This window comes from Mauremys mutica, chromosome 10, assembly GCF_020497125.1.
Source record: "Mauremys mutica isolate MM-2020 ecotype Southern chromosome 10, ASM2049712v1, whole genome shotgun sequence".
In the NCBI taxonomy this organism is placed as follows: domain Eukaryota; kingdom Metazoa; phylum Chordata; order Testudines; family Geoemydidae; genus Mauremys; species Mauremys mutica.
In genome coordinates, this window is record NC_059081.1 from 75,536,335 (window position 1) to 75,551,331 (window position 14,997).

General features: G+C 45.1%; 1 protein-coding gene across 2 annotated transcripts in view; it reads left to right on the forward strand.

The window, feature by feature from the left end:
• The window catches only part of SH3BP4 (SH3 domain binding protein 4), a 131,544-nt gene extending 117,006 nt beyond the window's left edge, over positions 1–14,538 (forward strand). For both annotated transcript variants that reach the window (XM_045032226.1, XM_045032227.1), the window contains exons 4-5: positions 6,829–7,017; positions 11,425–14,538. In XM_045032226.1, the coding sequence (XP_044888161.1) occupies positions 6,829–7,017; positions 11,425–11,649 (414 nt within the window). In that variant the 3' untranslated portion in view covers positions 11,650–14,538. The remainder of the gene's footprint in view (positions 1–6,828; positions 7,018–11,424) is intronic.
• The last annotated feature ends 459 nt before the right edge of the window (positions 14,539–14,997 follow it).

Sequence of the window (14,997 nt, forward strand, 5' to 3'; positions counted from 1 at the left end):
AGTGCTGCAGCACAAGGGTTACCTATGAGCCAGAGGCCTGATTCTCCACTGTCTTACAGCACGGCTCGTTGTTCCCCCATGCATAATGCGTGTAAAACGCAGCCCTTCTGATCTGGTGGTGTTGTGCACCAGCTGTGCTCCCACAGCTCCCATGCGAATGACGATGTGAGGTCCAAGGCAGAGGACAATGGTGATGTAGAGAGAGCAGAGCCCACTTGGATGCACTGTTGGGATTCAGCCCCAGGGGTGGTGGAGCTGCCTTCATTGGCTGGCAATTTCCAGCTGTATTCATGGGGGTAAAGAAGTACCAAGGCTCAGCCCTGATGGGCCCTGGCCTGGTTTTAGTGCTGGACAGACTCTGGACATTAGAATTCTTGTTCTTTTCTCCTTTTTAACCAATCAAGTTCTTTTGCTTGTTGCATCGTTCACTTCAGCATTCTGCAGAAGGGGCAAGGTGGGGCGGGAGGTGGGTCCCATAATCCCCTTCTCTCTCCTCAAACCATCACCGCATCCACTTGGATTGTGGCTGCTTTTCTCTGTCACGGCCATCCTCCCTTCTGTCTCCACTCCAAGCCCCTTCTGCTAACGCTAAGTCTTCAGTTGGCTTTACTTTCCTGCACTGGTCTGGCTTCACTTTCAGCCAGGTTTGCATCAGGGGCCCATGAATAGCACCCTCAGTACAACAGCACATTTGTGCTGACTTTTATCTATTTTACTCTGTCCCCACACTTTCCACTTTTGGTGCCTTTTTGTATCTACAACTCATAGCAACATCTTAACTATAGTGTGTGTGGGGGGGGTGGGGGGTGAAACTGCCCCTGGGTAAGGGACAGCTGGGGTTTTAGCACCATGGGAGGCAATCTAGGGCTGGGGCATAAGTACCTGAGCTGAGTGTTTCTGCTAAAATGATCAGAGGTGACATGAGCGACATGGATATTCCAGTCATCATCTGTATGTTTCAGAGTTAATCCACTGGGATGAATTGGGGCTGTTCACACCTCTCAGATACATATTGCTTCGGGTTGCTCCTAAGACTTGGTGGCATCCGTTTACTCTTAGTTCAGCTGGAAAAGTGGAAGGCTTGAAACATCCAGAAAAGCTGAGATTCTGTGGACCCTTTATGCTTTAGTCATTTGAATGGGTAGTTAAATCTAATGGCAAGCCACAAGCAGTGTGGGTTAAATAAGGAGACACACAGACTCTGGGAATTACCCAAAAACTCATTTACAGAGAAGTCATCATAAAGCCGTATTCATGAATAACCAAATTCATGAAATATTGAAAGAAACAGTCCCCTCTTTTCACTATGCCATCAAAATAGAATTGATTTATTTCTCTAAAAGTCAGGCTGGGAAAATGCTGTCTGGTTTGGCACAGGGACCAGTTATATATTTGTACACATATACCCTAGTGTGCACACCCATGGGTGCTTACAGATCAATTAATGAAAATTAGTAAATGATTCTGTTACGGACAGCCACAATTACAGTACTTGTTTTAAGACGCCTGCGAAACTGCTTGCAGCTGCAAATCTTAAAACAGTTTTTAAATAAGAGGCGTATTACAATCAGGGTTTTGTGCGTTTGAGTCCACAGAATTCATGAAGGACCCCCCCGTTTTGCCTCCTCAAGGCATCTTTTCTCCTGAACATCCCAGCCATGGCTTGCTTGGAGAAGAGATCAGAGTGGCTTGCTGCAGTGTTTGCTAAGTACTGGGTAGTTTCTGTGTTTGTACATGTGTAATTAACTCAGATTGTCTAGGAAACACAGCAAAATGCTTGTGTTCAAGTGCAATTAGTGACTCAGCTTTGCCACTGCAAAGCCAGGCTTCCTTCCTTCCTTCCTAGCTGATTTGTAGCATTGAGGAGCGGGAGAGTCAGAGCCACTGGTAATGATCCGGCCTTTGGGCCCTGGAATGGTGGGATTGCTGAGCCTGAAAGGGCTAAGCAGCTGGGCTGCCTCTGCTGCAAGGGACTCTGGGGACATCTCTAAAGAGAGGCCCCCCCCCCACACACACACCACACGCCCTGGGTTCTGAGTGCACCCCCTAGCTCTGTGACAAGCAGTGTGCCTGAGGAGGGGGCGGGCGGCAAGAGCGGTGTTCTCCTTGCAGCAGCTGCTGCTTGAACTAGGGCACTCTTGCTTCGGATGCCGAGGTCCCGTGTTTGCTGCCTGAGAGGACCCATCCAGGGGTCGCTGCACAGAGGTGATTCTGCAGAGAGCGCTCACAGCTGAGACCGTAGGCATGTTTGGTAGTTAACTATACTACAGTTCACACTTGTTCAGTGTCTTTGCGCTTGAACCATTGTTTGGCAGTTTCCAGGAGAGGGACGGGAGGCGAAAATGCTGGTTCCGGTTCCCGTCGGGATGGTCTTAAATCTTCCTCGGGAAATGATGGCACTGATCCAGTTGGCTTGATACAACAGTGTCGCTCCAGAGTTCGGGCCCATCACTGCAAGATACTCCAGTATATTTCTGTGGCTCGTCACTCTCCTATCTGAGCAGTTTATAACACTTATAAAGTTTTATACCCCTTAATCTCTTACCTTGTTTGCTTAACAGGAGAGTTTATTACTTCCGCTGTTGATAGGGGAATACCTTGAGAGCTCTGGTTAGAAGAGCTAACGCAATTCCACAGCCATAACTTGATTGTAGTCCTCCTTCCCTCTGCCTCCGCTTACCAGAGAGCAAGACAATGCAAGTGCTCTATAGCTGCTTTCTAGAGCGTTCATTTCAAAAGGCAGGCAGGCAGTGCCAAAGGCAGGCAGGAGGGGAGATTATCAGGGGAGCAAGATAGACTCTCTTAGGTGATAAATGTGTGGGCCTCTGGGAACTTTGCCCTGAGAGATTTGGTAGTTTAAAGCTTAGGAACTAGACATTGCTTTTCTCTCTTCCTAGGGTGCTGTTCTCTATGGTGTTGGCTGTATGATTTCCTCCTCAGGATGGTGTTATGGTGGTTGAATGTACAAAGGAAACAAACCTTTTGGCAATTTGAGGGAGTATTTTATCACTTGTAGCACATTCACATAGAAACATATTTAAAGTTAAAATGTTGCTGGGGGATTTTATCCACTTGGCCTCCCTTTCAGTCTGTGTGCATTCCCAGGATTGTTGTATTGTTTGTATTCACCGTAATGTTGAGCTGAGATCCCTGTTAAAGTTCTTTGACATGTTCTGCGTGTCATTGGGTAGCTCTGGAACCACAACCTTCACTCTACCTATCTTGAGACACTTACCTTTTCTCTCTCAAGAACAGAGGGCACCCAATGAATCTGAAAGGCAACAAACTTTAAAACTGAGCAAAGGAAATGAATGTTTATACAACCAGTGGAACTCATTGCCACAAGATGTCCCTGAGGCTAAGGGCTTAGGAGATAAAGAATGATTAGACACTGGTAGATGTTCTCATCTACAGTTAATTGTTTTTTAAATCCTGTGTAAATAAGGGATATAAACTCTTATACTTCAGAGCACAAATCAGTCACTAACTGCCTGAAGTGAAGATGAAATTTTCCCCATAGGTAGGTAATTGTCCATTAATGGGTTATTGCATAATCTCTGAAACATCTGGTACTGGCCAGCTTAGCAGCCAGCATGCTGGACTAGATGGAGCATAGGTTTGATTCAGGCTGGCATTTCTATGTTCAATAAGGACAAATGCAAAGTACTCCAGTTAGGAAGGAACAATCAGTTGCACATGTACAAAATGGGAAATTACAGCCTAGGAAGGAATACTGTGGAAAGTGATCTGGGGGTCATAGTGGACCACAAGTTAAATATGAGTCAATAGCGTAATGCTGTTGCAAAAAAACAAACATCATTCTGGGATATATTAGCAGGAGCTTTGTAAGCAAGACACGAGAAGTAGTAATTCTGCTCTACTCTGTGCTGATTATGCCTTAATTGGAGTATTGTGTCCAGTTCTGGGTGCCCCATTTCAGGAAAGATGTGGACAAATTGGAGAAAATCCAGAGAAGAGCAACAGAAATGATTAAAGATCTAGAAAACATGACCTATGAGTGAAGACTGAAAAAACGGGGTTTGTTTTAGTCTGGAGAAGAGAAGACTGAGAGGAGACATAACAGTTTTCAAGTATGTAAAAGTTTGTTAGGAGGAGGGAGGTAAAGTGTTCTCAACCACTGAGGATAGGACAAGAAGCAATGGGCTTAAATTGCAGCAAGGACATGTCCGAAACCGATCCGGGTTCGAATAGCTTTGGTATTGGGAGAGGAAAAACAGGCGAGACCAGAATAAAGTTTAAAGCCAAGTGGCTGCATTTATTTGGGGGAAAGTTGCAACTTGGGCCAAGGGAGAGAGGCAATTCTTAGCTGGGATGTTAAAAATCATTAACATACAAATCTATACTGCTCACTGCTTCACACTGAGTAGACAGACATGCACCAATTACACAAGAAGGAAATCAGGTTCGTCAGAGCGGTGCCCGGTGCAACACAGAAAAAGGGACCCACAGGCCACTGCCTCAACTGCCCTTGCTTTCACACTAAGGGTTCTACCCAGAGTGTGGTGCGGCTGCGATTGTGCAGATTCCACTCACTCAGACCGCGGGGACAGAAACCCCTTGGTCAGCTAATCCCCAGATGGAGACAGCACCCAGAACCAAACACTCTACACAAAGACAGAGCAGTAACTCTCACAACTTAAAACAGTCTATAGTTAACTATCTACTAGAACCCAGAACAGATATACAAACTAGACAACTGTGCAATTATTAGCCAAATACTATAGAATACAACGATTCAACTTTTATATGCTATATACAGACTTGGTACTGAGTTAGGGAGGGGAAAAAGAGGGGAAGCTAGGTAAGCAAAATGTCAGAAATTAGAATGCAAATACCGCACTCCAGGCGCAGCTGACCAGCAGAGCAGACACCAGAAGCATGACGAGCTGATGGAAATAAATCCAAAACGACAAATCCAAAGCGACACGAGCTAGCTATTACCAGAGGAGACCCTGGCTGAAAGGTTGATCAGGCCCTTCAGCTGACACGTGGGCACTCCACACAAATTTTAGGGGGAAACCTAGTTTTATTCGAAGGGTCTCACTCACTCGTGTCAGCATCTGATTGGTCCCTGGCTCCTACACCCTTCAGGCTCTGAACTGTTGCCCCCGATGCCAACAGGATTTGCACACGGCACACTGGCATCTCTGCACAAGGCACTAGCCTGACCCCTAGATGACCAAGCAAAAGAGCGGGAAAAATGCACACAGCACTAGAATGTTGCACACCGCACTCTATGGGTTGCACACGACACCACGGTGTTGCTGGGCAGAATTAGGTCTCTGCCCTCTCCTGTGGAACAAGAACCTGGTCCAAGATGGAGGCTGCCTTGTCCTTTTAGCAGAACAAGATGGCCACGGACCGACAATTGGCCATACAGAACCATAACTATGTATAGGGTTGCGACAGGGCAGTTTAGGTTGGACATTAGGAAAATCTTCCTAACTATCAGGGTAGTTAAGCACTGGAATAAATTGCCTAGGGAGGTTGTGGAATCTCCATCACTGGAGGTTTTTAAGGGCAGGTTAGACAAGCACCTATCAGGGATGTTCTGATACTACTTAGTCCTGCCATGAGTGCAGGGGACTGGACTAGATGACCTCTCGTAGGACTGGAAGTGACCTCAATTTGTAATTCTATGTTGTTAATTACTATTTAAGCCCTTAATTTCCTAGGCCAGTTGAAAGTCATGGGTAAGAGTCCTACCTGGCACTTGCAGGTCTGTTTTTGCAAGTTGCATCCCTTTTTGCTCAGTCCTATGCAAAACAAGGCTGTGGTCACATGGTGTTGAGTCTTTAATTTCACTGGAATTCTGGATTCATTCAATGTCAGTCATTTACTGGTCAAAGAATTGGCTAGGTAGGAGAGGCAGAAAACTTCCCACTCCAGGTTCCCTAGTTGAAGTGACCACAGAGAAGGGTTTGCAGAAATCGCAGCTTTTAAATCAATAAACTCTCCTCTTTTAAGAGTTTAGAGATAGTCTAATGAATAGAAAGTTGGAGTGTGCAGGACAAAAGCCGTGTAACATGAGCCAGAGTCCTCAGCAGAATGACTGCTTCCTTCACCACCTAAATCTCTGAACTGCCCAGGCAGCTGGGTGGCATTGGCATCAGATCTAGGCCTCACCTTCTCAGGGCTGGCAGATGTTCTGGTTATTAACAAGTACCTGGGTTCATTTATCCTTGCATCCTCTGTATTGAAAGCTTTGTTCTGTTCTTCTCTGGTCACTATCACCCCAACGTATTTTGACCATGTTGAGTTAATTATCTTTATTACATGCTGCTATTTTTCTCAGTTCTTACAGGCTTAAACTGCAGCATGGAGCTAAATATTTAGTGTGTTTGCCTAGAAGATCTGGCTAGAACACCCGGCCCTACCTCTAAAATCAAGGCAAAGTGCTTTATCCACTTAATGAGATAATTCTTCCTGCAGGTCCAGTGACCCTGTTTCGCCACCTGTCGTATGGGGGAGGGGAGTTAATGATTGATCCAAGAGATTTCCCTGTGCACACAGATGGGATTGTTTAACCAGCCATACAGCCAGAAAGGGGAACGCAAGACTTGCCTTGCTGCTGGGCTTCAGAGAAGGGGAGATTGGGTTGGATTTTGGTAGGGAGGGCCTTGGCTTCCTTCTCTCAGAGGCTTTGAGAGCAAAGAATGAAGTGCTGCTGTCATTGTAGTAATGAGTTGTCACTGTTCTCAGTGGTTGCTGGGCCAGAGTACCAGGAGAACACTGTTGGTGGCTGCTAGAAGATGAAACCCTGGGAATGTACCTGACCTTTGCTTGGTTTGCTCTATCCTCTCTCAGGCCTTGCTGAAAATGGACTGCCAGGGGCTGGTTGTGAGGCTCATTCAGGACTTTGTGCTCCTGACCACAGCCGTGGAAGTGGCTCAGCGTTGGAGGGAGCTGGCAGAGAAGCTAGCCAAGGTCTCCAAACAACAGATGGATGCCTACGAAGCCCCCCACAGAGACAGGAATGGAGTGGTGGACAGTGAGGTGAGACTAGATTTGACAATCCCTGAAAGCGTGACTGGCGTTGTGCAATGGTCTGGAACCAAACACTTGAGGGCTGATTTCGGCTGCCTTTTGGGTTTTTTGGCTGAGATGTCAGCAAATAAGAGCGCTTCTTTGGCAATGGCAAGCCAGAACAAGGTTCCTTCCCATCAGGAGATGTGAGTGCCTGAAAGTGGCCCCTAGAGGAGAAGCTCCATTGATGTTTGAGTCTGAGAAGCTGCCTGCAGGGGAATCGGGTGTTTCATCATTTTCACAATTGTCCAATTTTCCCTTTCCGAAAGGGGAACAAATCCGTGTGTTCCTGCTGATGGCTTGTGATTGACACACACACCTACCTCCATGGGAGTGGAGCAATGAGCCTGCCAGTGTAGGCTCGGTACTCACATCTTATGGGGTGGTTTTGGGTTGGGGTGGGCTGGACACTGGGCAGTTTCAATCATCTCTCTGCTGTTCCTTTAAAAATAAGTAGCACCTCTCAATGGCTGACTGAAATTCTGGGGCCCTTTCAGTTTGAATAACTGTTTGTCCCACCCTCTGATACTGCCCCCTGGCTTGAGTTGAGGTTTTTCCCCAAACCAGAGGCTCTTGTGGGGTTCATTGTTCATGTTCTGTTAGTGGAAATAGGGACCAGTGCTCTGGGCTGAGATCTGACCACTGCAGGACTCCAGCAGTCATTCTCTTCCCCACGGGTCCAGCTTTGCAGTGTGGCTGGGCATGCTACAGGGTTGTGGCAGCAGGGTTGCCTTGCTATGAAGCATCAGGAGCTGATGAGCAAACAGCCCGAATCTGGACTTGGGCCCTGATTCAGCAAAGCGCATGCTTTTGAGCCTCATTGAAGTTGATGGCATTTAAACTAGGGCTGTCGATTAATCACAGTTAACTCATGCAATTAACTCAAAAAAAAAATTAATTGCCATTTTAATCACACTGTTAAACAGAATACCAATTGAAATGTATTAAATATTTTGGATGTTTTTCTACATTTTCAGATATATTGATTTCTATTACAACACAGAATACAAAGTATACAGTGCTCGCTTTATATTATTTTTATTAGAAATATTTGCACTGTAAAAATGATAAAAGAAATAGTATTTTTCTGTTAATCTCATACCTAATGCAATCTCTTTGTCGTGAAAGTGCAACTTACAAATGTAGATTTTTTTTGGTTACATAACTGCACTCAAAAACAAAACAATGCAAAACTTGAGCCTACAAGTCCACTCAGTCCTACTTCTTGTTCAGCCAGTCGCTCAGACAAACAAGTTTGTTTACATTTACGGGACATAATGTTGCCTGCTTCTTATTTACAATGTCACCTGAAAGTGAGAACAGGCGTTCACATGGCACTTTTGTAGCTAGCATTGCAAGGTATTTATGTACCAGATATGCTAAACATTCATAGTCCCTTCATGCTTCGGCCACCATTCCAGAGGACATGCTTCCATGCTGATGATGCTCATTTAAAAAAATGCGTTAATTAAATTTGTGACTGAACTCCTTGGGGGAGAATTGTATGTCCCCTGCTCTGTTTTACTTGCATTCTGCCATATATTTCCTGTTATAGCAGTCTCAGATGATGACTCAGCACGTGCTGTTCATTTTAAGAACACCTTTCACTGCAGATTTCACAAAACGCAAAGAAGGTACCAATGTGAGATAGCTACAGTGGTTTAAGACCCAAGGTTTAAGAATCCAAAGTGCCTTCCAAAATCTGAGAGGGACGAGGTGTGGAGCATGCTTTCAGAAATCTTAAGAGCAGCACTCCAGAGCGGAAACTACAGAACATGCATCCGACAAAGTGGGTATTCACCCACGAAAGCTCATGCTCCAAAACTTCTGTTAGTCTATAAGGTGCCACAGGATTCTTTGCTGCTTTTACAGAACATGAACCACCCAAAAAGAAAATCAACCTTCTGCTGGTGGCATTGGCTCAGATGATGAAAGAGAACATGCGTCGGACTGCACTGTTTGGATTGTTATCGAGCAGAACCCCTTATTAGCATGGACTCATGCCCTCTAGAATGGTGGTTGAAGTATGAAGGGACATATGAATCTTTAGCAAATCTGGCATGTAAATATCTTATGATGCCGGCTACAAAAGTGCCATGCGAACACCTGTTCTCACTTTCAAGTGACATTGTAAACAAGAAGTGGGCAGCATTATCTCCTGCAAATGTAAACAAACTTGTTTGTCTGAATGACTGAACAAGAAGTAGGACTGAGTGGACTTTTGTAAGCTCTGAAGTTTTACATTGTTTTATTTTTGAATGCAGTTTTTTTTATGTACATAATTCTACATTTGTAAGTTCAACTTTCATGATAGAGATTGTATTGCAGTACTTGTACGAGGAGAATTCTTTTGTTTTTATAGCACAAATTTGTAATAAAAATATAAAGTGAGCACTGTACACTTTGTGTTATCTGTGTAATTGAAATCAATATATTTGAAAATGTAGAAAACAACAAAAAATATTTAAATAAATGGTATTCTAATATTAGCAGTATGATTAATTGCTTTAATTGATTGACAGCCCTAATATAAACACTTGATCGAAGCTGAACGTGTGTAATTTTTTGTTTGTTTTTGTTCTCTGTTCAATAACTTCATTAATGATCTGGAGGATGGCGTGAACTGCACTCTCAGCAAGTTTGCAGATGACACTAAACTGGGATGAGTGGTAGATACGCTAGAGGGTAGGGATAGGCTACAGAGGGACCTAGACAAATTAGAGGATTGGGCCAAAAGAAACCTGATGAGGTTCAACGAGGACAAGTGCAGAGTCCTGCACTTAGGATGGAAGAATCCCATTCACTGTTACAGACTAGGGACCGAATGGCTAGGCAGCAATTCTGCAGAAAAGGACTTAGGGGTTACAGTGGACGAGAAGCTGGATATGAGTTAAGTGTGCCCTTGTTGCCAAGAAGGCTAATGGCATTTTGGACTGTATAAGTAGGGGCATTGCCAGCAAATCGAGGGACATGATCATTCCCCTCTATTCGTCATTGGTGAGGCCTCATCTGGAGTACTGTGTCCAGTTTTGGGCCCCACGCTACAAGAAGGATGTGGAAAAATTGGAAAAAGTCCAGCGGAGGGCAATAAAAATGATTAGGGGGCTGGAGCACATGACTTATGAGGAGAGGCTGAGGGAACTGGGATTGTTTAGTCTGCAAAAGAGAAGAATGAGGGGGGATTTGATAGCTGCTTTCAACTACCTGAAAGGGGGTTCCAAAGAGGATGGATCTAGACTGTTCTCAGAGGTACCTGATGACAGAACAAGGAGTAATGGTCTCAAATTGCAGTGGGGGAGGTTTAGGTTGGAAAAACTTCTTCATTCAGAGAGTGGTGAAGCACTGGAATGGGTTACTTAGGGAGGTGGTGGAATCTCCTTCCTTAGAGGTTTTTAAGGTCAGGCTTGACAAAGCCCTGGCTGGGATGATTTAGTCAGGAATTGGTTCTGCTCTGAGCAGGGGGTTGGACTAGATGACCTCCTGATGTCCCTTCCAACCCTGATATTCTATGATTCTAAGTCCCTTGCTGAATATGTTGGGCCCTACCAAATTCACGGCTATGAAAAACGTGTCACAGACCATGAAATCTGGTCTTTTGTGTGTGTTTTACACTAAGCTATACAGATTTCACGGGGGAGACCAGTGTTTCTCAAATCGGGAATCCTGACCCAAAAAGGAGTTACAAAGGGTCACAAGGTTATTGGAACTGGACAGCCAGAGAGTGGTGGCTGCTGACCGAGGGCCCAGATCTGCAGGCAGCAGCGTAGAAGTAAAGGTGGTAATACCATACCATGCCATGCCCTCCTTACTTCTGCGTTGCTGCTGGCAGTGGCTCAGCCTTCAGAGCTGGGCTCCCGGCCTGCACCCACTGCTCTCCAGCTGTCCAGCTCTGAAGGCAGCACCACCACCAGCGCAGAAGTAAAGGTAGCAGTACCACAACCCCCCCTACGCTAACCTTGTGACCCCCATCCCACAACACATTTTAGGGTCAGGACCCCTACAATTACAACCCCATGAAATTTTCAGATTTAAATAGCTGAAATCATGAAATTTATGATTTTTAAAATCCTATGACTGTGAAATTGACCAAAATGGACCATGAATTTGGTAGGGTCCTATGAATAGGGATGGACGCAAGCACTTTGCTGAAGTGGGGCCTGAATGGGCAGATATCGCTCCAGTGTTGTGTGTTCTCCAAAGCATTTAGTTGGACCAGAGCCTGTTCTAGTACTGCCATTCCTGTGCCCCGAAATAGCCACAGAAATTCCCAGCAAACGGCTACATTTCTGTAGCAGAGCAGCATCTAGTCTAAGTGACAAGAACAGATCTCTCAATTCTGTTTGCTTTCTCTTTTTGCCTCTCCGGCATGTTACACAGGCCATGTGGAAACCAGCCTACGACTTTCTGCTAACCTGGAGCAATCAGATTGGAGATAGCTACCGAGATGTCATCCAGGAGCTGCACATAGGGCTGGATAAGATGAAGAACCCCATCACCAAGCGCTGGAAACATCTAACAGGAACCCTAATCCTAGTCAATTCCTTGGACATACTCCGTGCAGCCGCCTTTAGCCCTCCAGACCATGAAGATTTTGCCATCTGATGGCAGGGACTCCTGACGTGTTTAACTCTTCCTGGTTTTAGCAGAGGACAAAAAACAGGCGGGAGCTGACAAAAGGCCAAAGTTTGAACGTTCGCTCTGGGACTGGAATTGCACAGTGAAGCAGGACTTCTTTTGAGTGTTCTCCCTCATGTAGAAAGAGTCCAGAAGATCTGGGTTTTCTCTGTTGAGGGGTTGTTACCAGTTACACAACTTTCTATTTGTAAAGTTTAACAGTGGGTGGGGGAGAACCCAACACACTTTTTTAAGACATTTGCAAATAAATATCTAATTTTTTAATGAGCAGCAAAAGTTGAAACCACTTTGGGAGAATTGTTGCATTTTTATGTTGTGTAGGAACTTTTTTAAATGATCACTTCTGAAATTGACCATGAATCATGTAAATATGTATTTAAAACAAAGCACATTGTGAATCTCTCCTTTCCCTTCCCTCAAACTCCCCCACCGTGACCCCTTACGAGGTTTTCTATAGTGAGAGACTCTGGAATCACTGTTTTATATTCACCATTGCAGTAACTCTGAACCTCCTACAGCCCTGAGAAAACATTACAAAGAAAAGCAGTTGTACTTTTTGTCCCCGTAGCTCTCTGTGATCTGTTTTTTATATATATACTTTTTCTAATGTCTGATCTGGAAATACACAATACCTATTTTTCAAATATACCACTTCAGTTCTTAACTTGAAGAGTCAGTGCTGCCTTTAGCACTCAGGCAAAGGGGGACATCCCTCCTGCCTGCTGCTACAATTAGCATTCTGGAAGGAGCTGAAAAGATTTCTGGTTCAGGGGTGTTCCCGCCCCTTCTTCTTCCCTCTTTTGCTTTTTCTAGGGGCATTAACTGCAAAGGTGCCAGTCTCCTTGAAGGTAACTTTTCTCTCCACTGACTGCTCTGTACTGCAATAAGCACCTTTGGTGAGCTCTGCTGGGGACCTGCATGCTCCAGAAGTGGTCAGGAGAGAGGAGCTGTATTCAGCATCATTTTTAAAAATGTCATTACCAAGTTGGGATCTGATCCGAAGCTCATTGGAGTCCGTGGGAGTTATTATGTTGACTTAGGTGCCATTTCAGTCAGGTCCTTAAAGTTTAGGGTGTGATCCAAAGCCCATTCACGTTGGTGGTGAGACTGCCCGTGACTTCCCTGAGCTTTGAATCAGGCCCCTCAAGGCGACTAAGCTCCAGTCTGCCATGTAAATAATCCCTCGGTCAGAGAAATGGTTCGACTGAGCTGAAATCTTACCCCTTCCGTGGTTCCTTCACGTGCAACATCAACTACCTTTTTAACAGCCACCTCCCTTTTTGAATGATCCTCTCTCCCTCCACCTTTGCAATATTTCACACAGGGGAAAACATATTTTTGCACAGAAGGAAGATGTCTATTTTGAGTGTGAAATCACATAACACAATAACAATGCCCCGTGCAATGGAAAACTGATGAAAAAGTTCCCAGTTTCTGCTGGGTTGATCACTGAGATTGGAAGTCTACTTTTATTCCTTGAGCTTTATATCGACGAGTGAGAGGTTGGTGTGACCTTGCTAGAAGCATCATGGTCTTGTATCGACTGATCCATGATCACAGGTTGTCAGGAGATAATGGCACAATTCTTTTTTCTCCATTGTCAAGTTCCTACCAGGTATAGGAGGCAACAGCTGGCATCAGTCATCCATCTGTCAGTGGGTTTGCTGTGAACAGTTTGGCTGGCTTGCATCACAGGACCATCTCATCCAGTGTCTAAAATAAAAACTGCTTGATGCAGTCGTCCTGCACCCCGCGACAGGCAGATCATAGAAGTGACTTGTGGATCTGGGCGGGCACTGCCAGAATCTCCTGAGAGTAGAGCGACAAGTGAGACACGTATGGCTTCTGGGAACCCCGCTCCTCCAAAGAACGGAGACATAGTGTAATGGAGATTATGCCTCTAATTTCCCCTCCAAATGTCACCCTGAAAGAATTTCCCTTAGAAACAAGTCTCTCTCTAATGAAGAATAGCACCTTAATATCATAGATATTCTCCTCAGGGGCTTTAAGGTATTTCTTATGCAACTTATTATAGCACAGAGTTGAAACCTGGCAGGCAGTAATGCTCACATGCGGGGTCCTTTTTTTTTTAAAGGAACAGACCACCTTAATTTTTTTTTTTCATGCACCAACCTGAACCCTATGTGAAAATGCTGGAATACCTTGGAATGGAAGCCGAAGTTCAGTGCATTCCAAAAGCAGAGAGCAGACCTGCCTAAAGGGTTCACTCTGCTAAATGACGCCGTTTGCATCAGCAGAGGGCTTGTAAGTATCTGTTCAAAGCACAGACTTGTTGCATTCTTCACCAAGCTGTTGGCTTTAGCTGATCCTGCCAGTGGGTCTGCAGAGGCCTGGGCAGAGCTTGCTGAATCGCTTCAATGAGGGCTTTGCACAGGGATCTAGTTGGAGAATTAGGGTCTAACGTACTGCAGATGAAGACAGTGGGGAGCCAGGGTGGCCTTCTTGCTCTTACAGCAGCGTTTGATCTACCAGACAGATGCTCTAGCACCCTGGGATTCTTACAAGATGGGAAATTACTGGCTAGTTTTGTTTTCCCAGATTTTCTGACTACCTCAGGTCCTGTATGCCCAGCTGGACATTTCAACGGAAGCCGAAACCCACCATTCTACCCCAGCCTCATCTGTTCTTTCCCCTCCCTGAGAATCATTTGAGCCCAAACAACTGCAGTGGTTCGGAATGAGTCCGTGTAATCACTACGTGATTTTTTTCCCCCCTCCTCCTTTAATTTAAAAATCAGCCTCCTTTCACATGTTAAAATCCACGTGCTGTTCAAATGCCTTTCACCCACCACTCTCAGGCCCTGCTGTGGAGCCTTGGTCTGGATGTTGCATTACTTCAGCAATTGCTTATTGTACTTAACAGCTAATGTTTTTTAAAAATCTTCGGGAACAAATATTACCATTAAAGCCGTTATTTGAACACTCCTGAGAGGTCTTGATATGCTCTGTTTCCTGGGAGGTTGCCTCAGTTATAGGACTGTACTGGTGCATGGAAACTTCTCTCTAGGTTTCCACTGGATGATCTCTTCCTCCAGCAAATGGTTGACCCATCAGCCCCCCCCTCCCATCCCTGGCATACCTTACAGAAACAAAATCAGTATCAAGGAAACTGTCCATGAAGCTTTGTGCCTTCATCAAGGTCTCAGCCAAGTTCTACTTCTCTCCTCAAAAGCAACTCATCAAAAACAGCGGGGCTGCAACTTCGCGGTCAGATATCTGTGTAGGTTTAATTTTTTTCCAAGCTGTAAAATCATTTGCATTCTCCCCCTCCCCACGTTGGTATTTGCATTTAAAT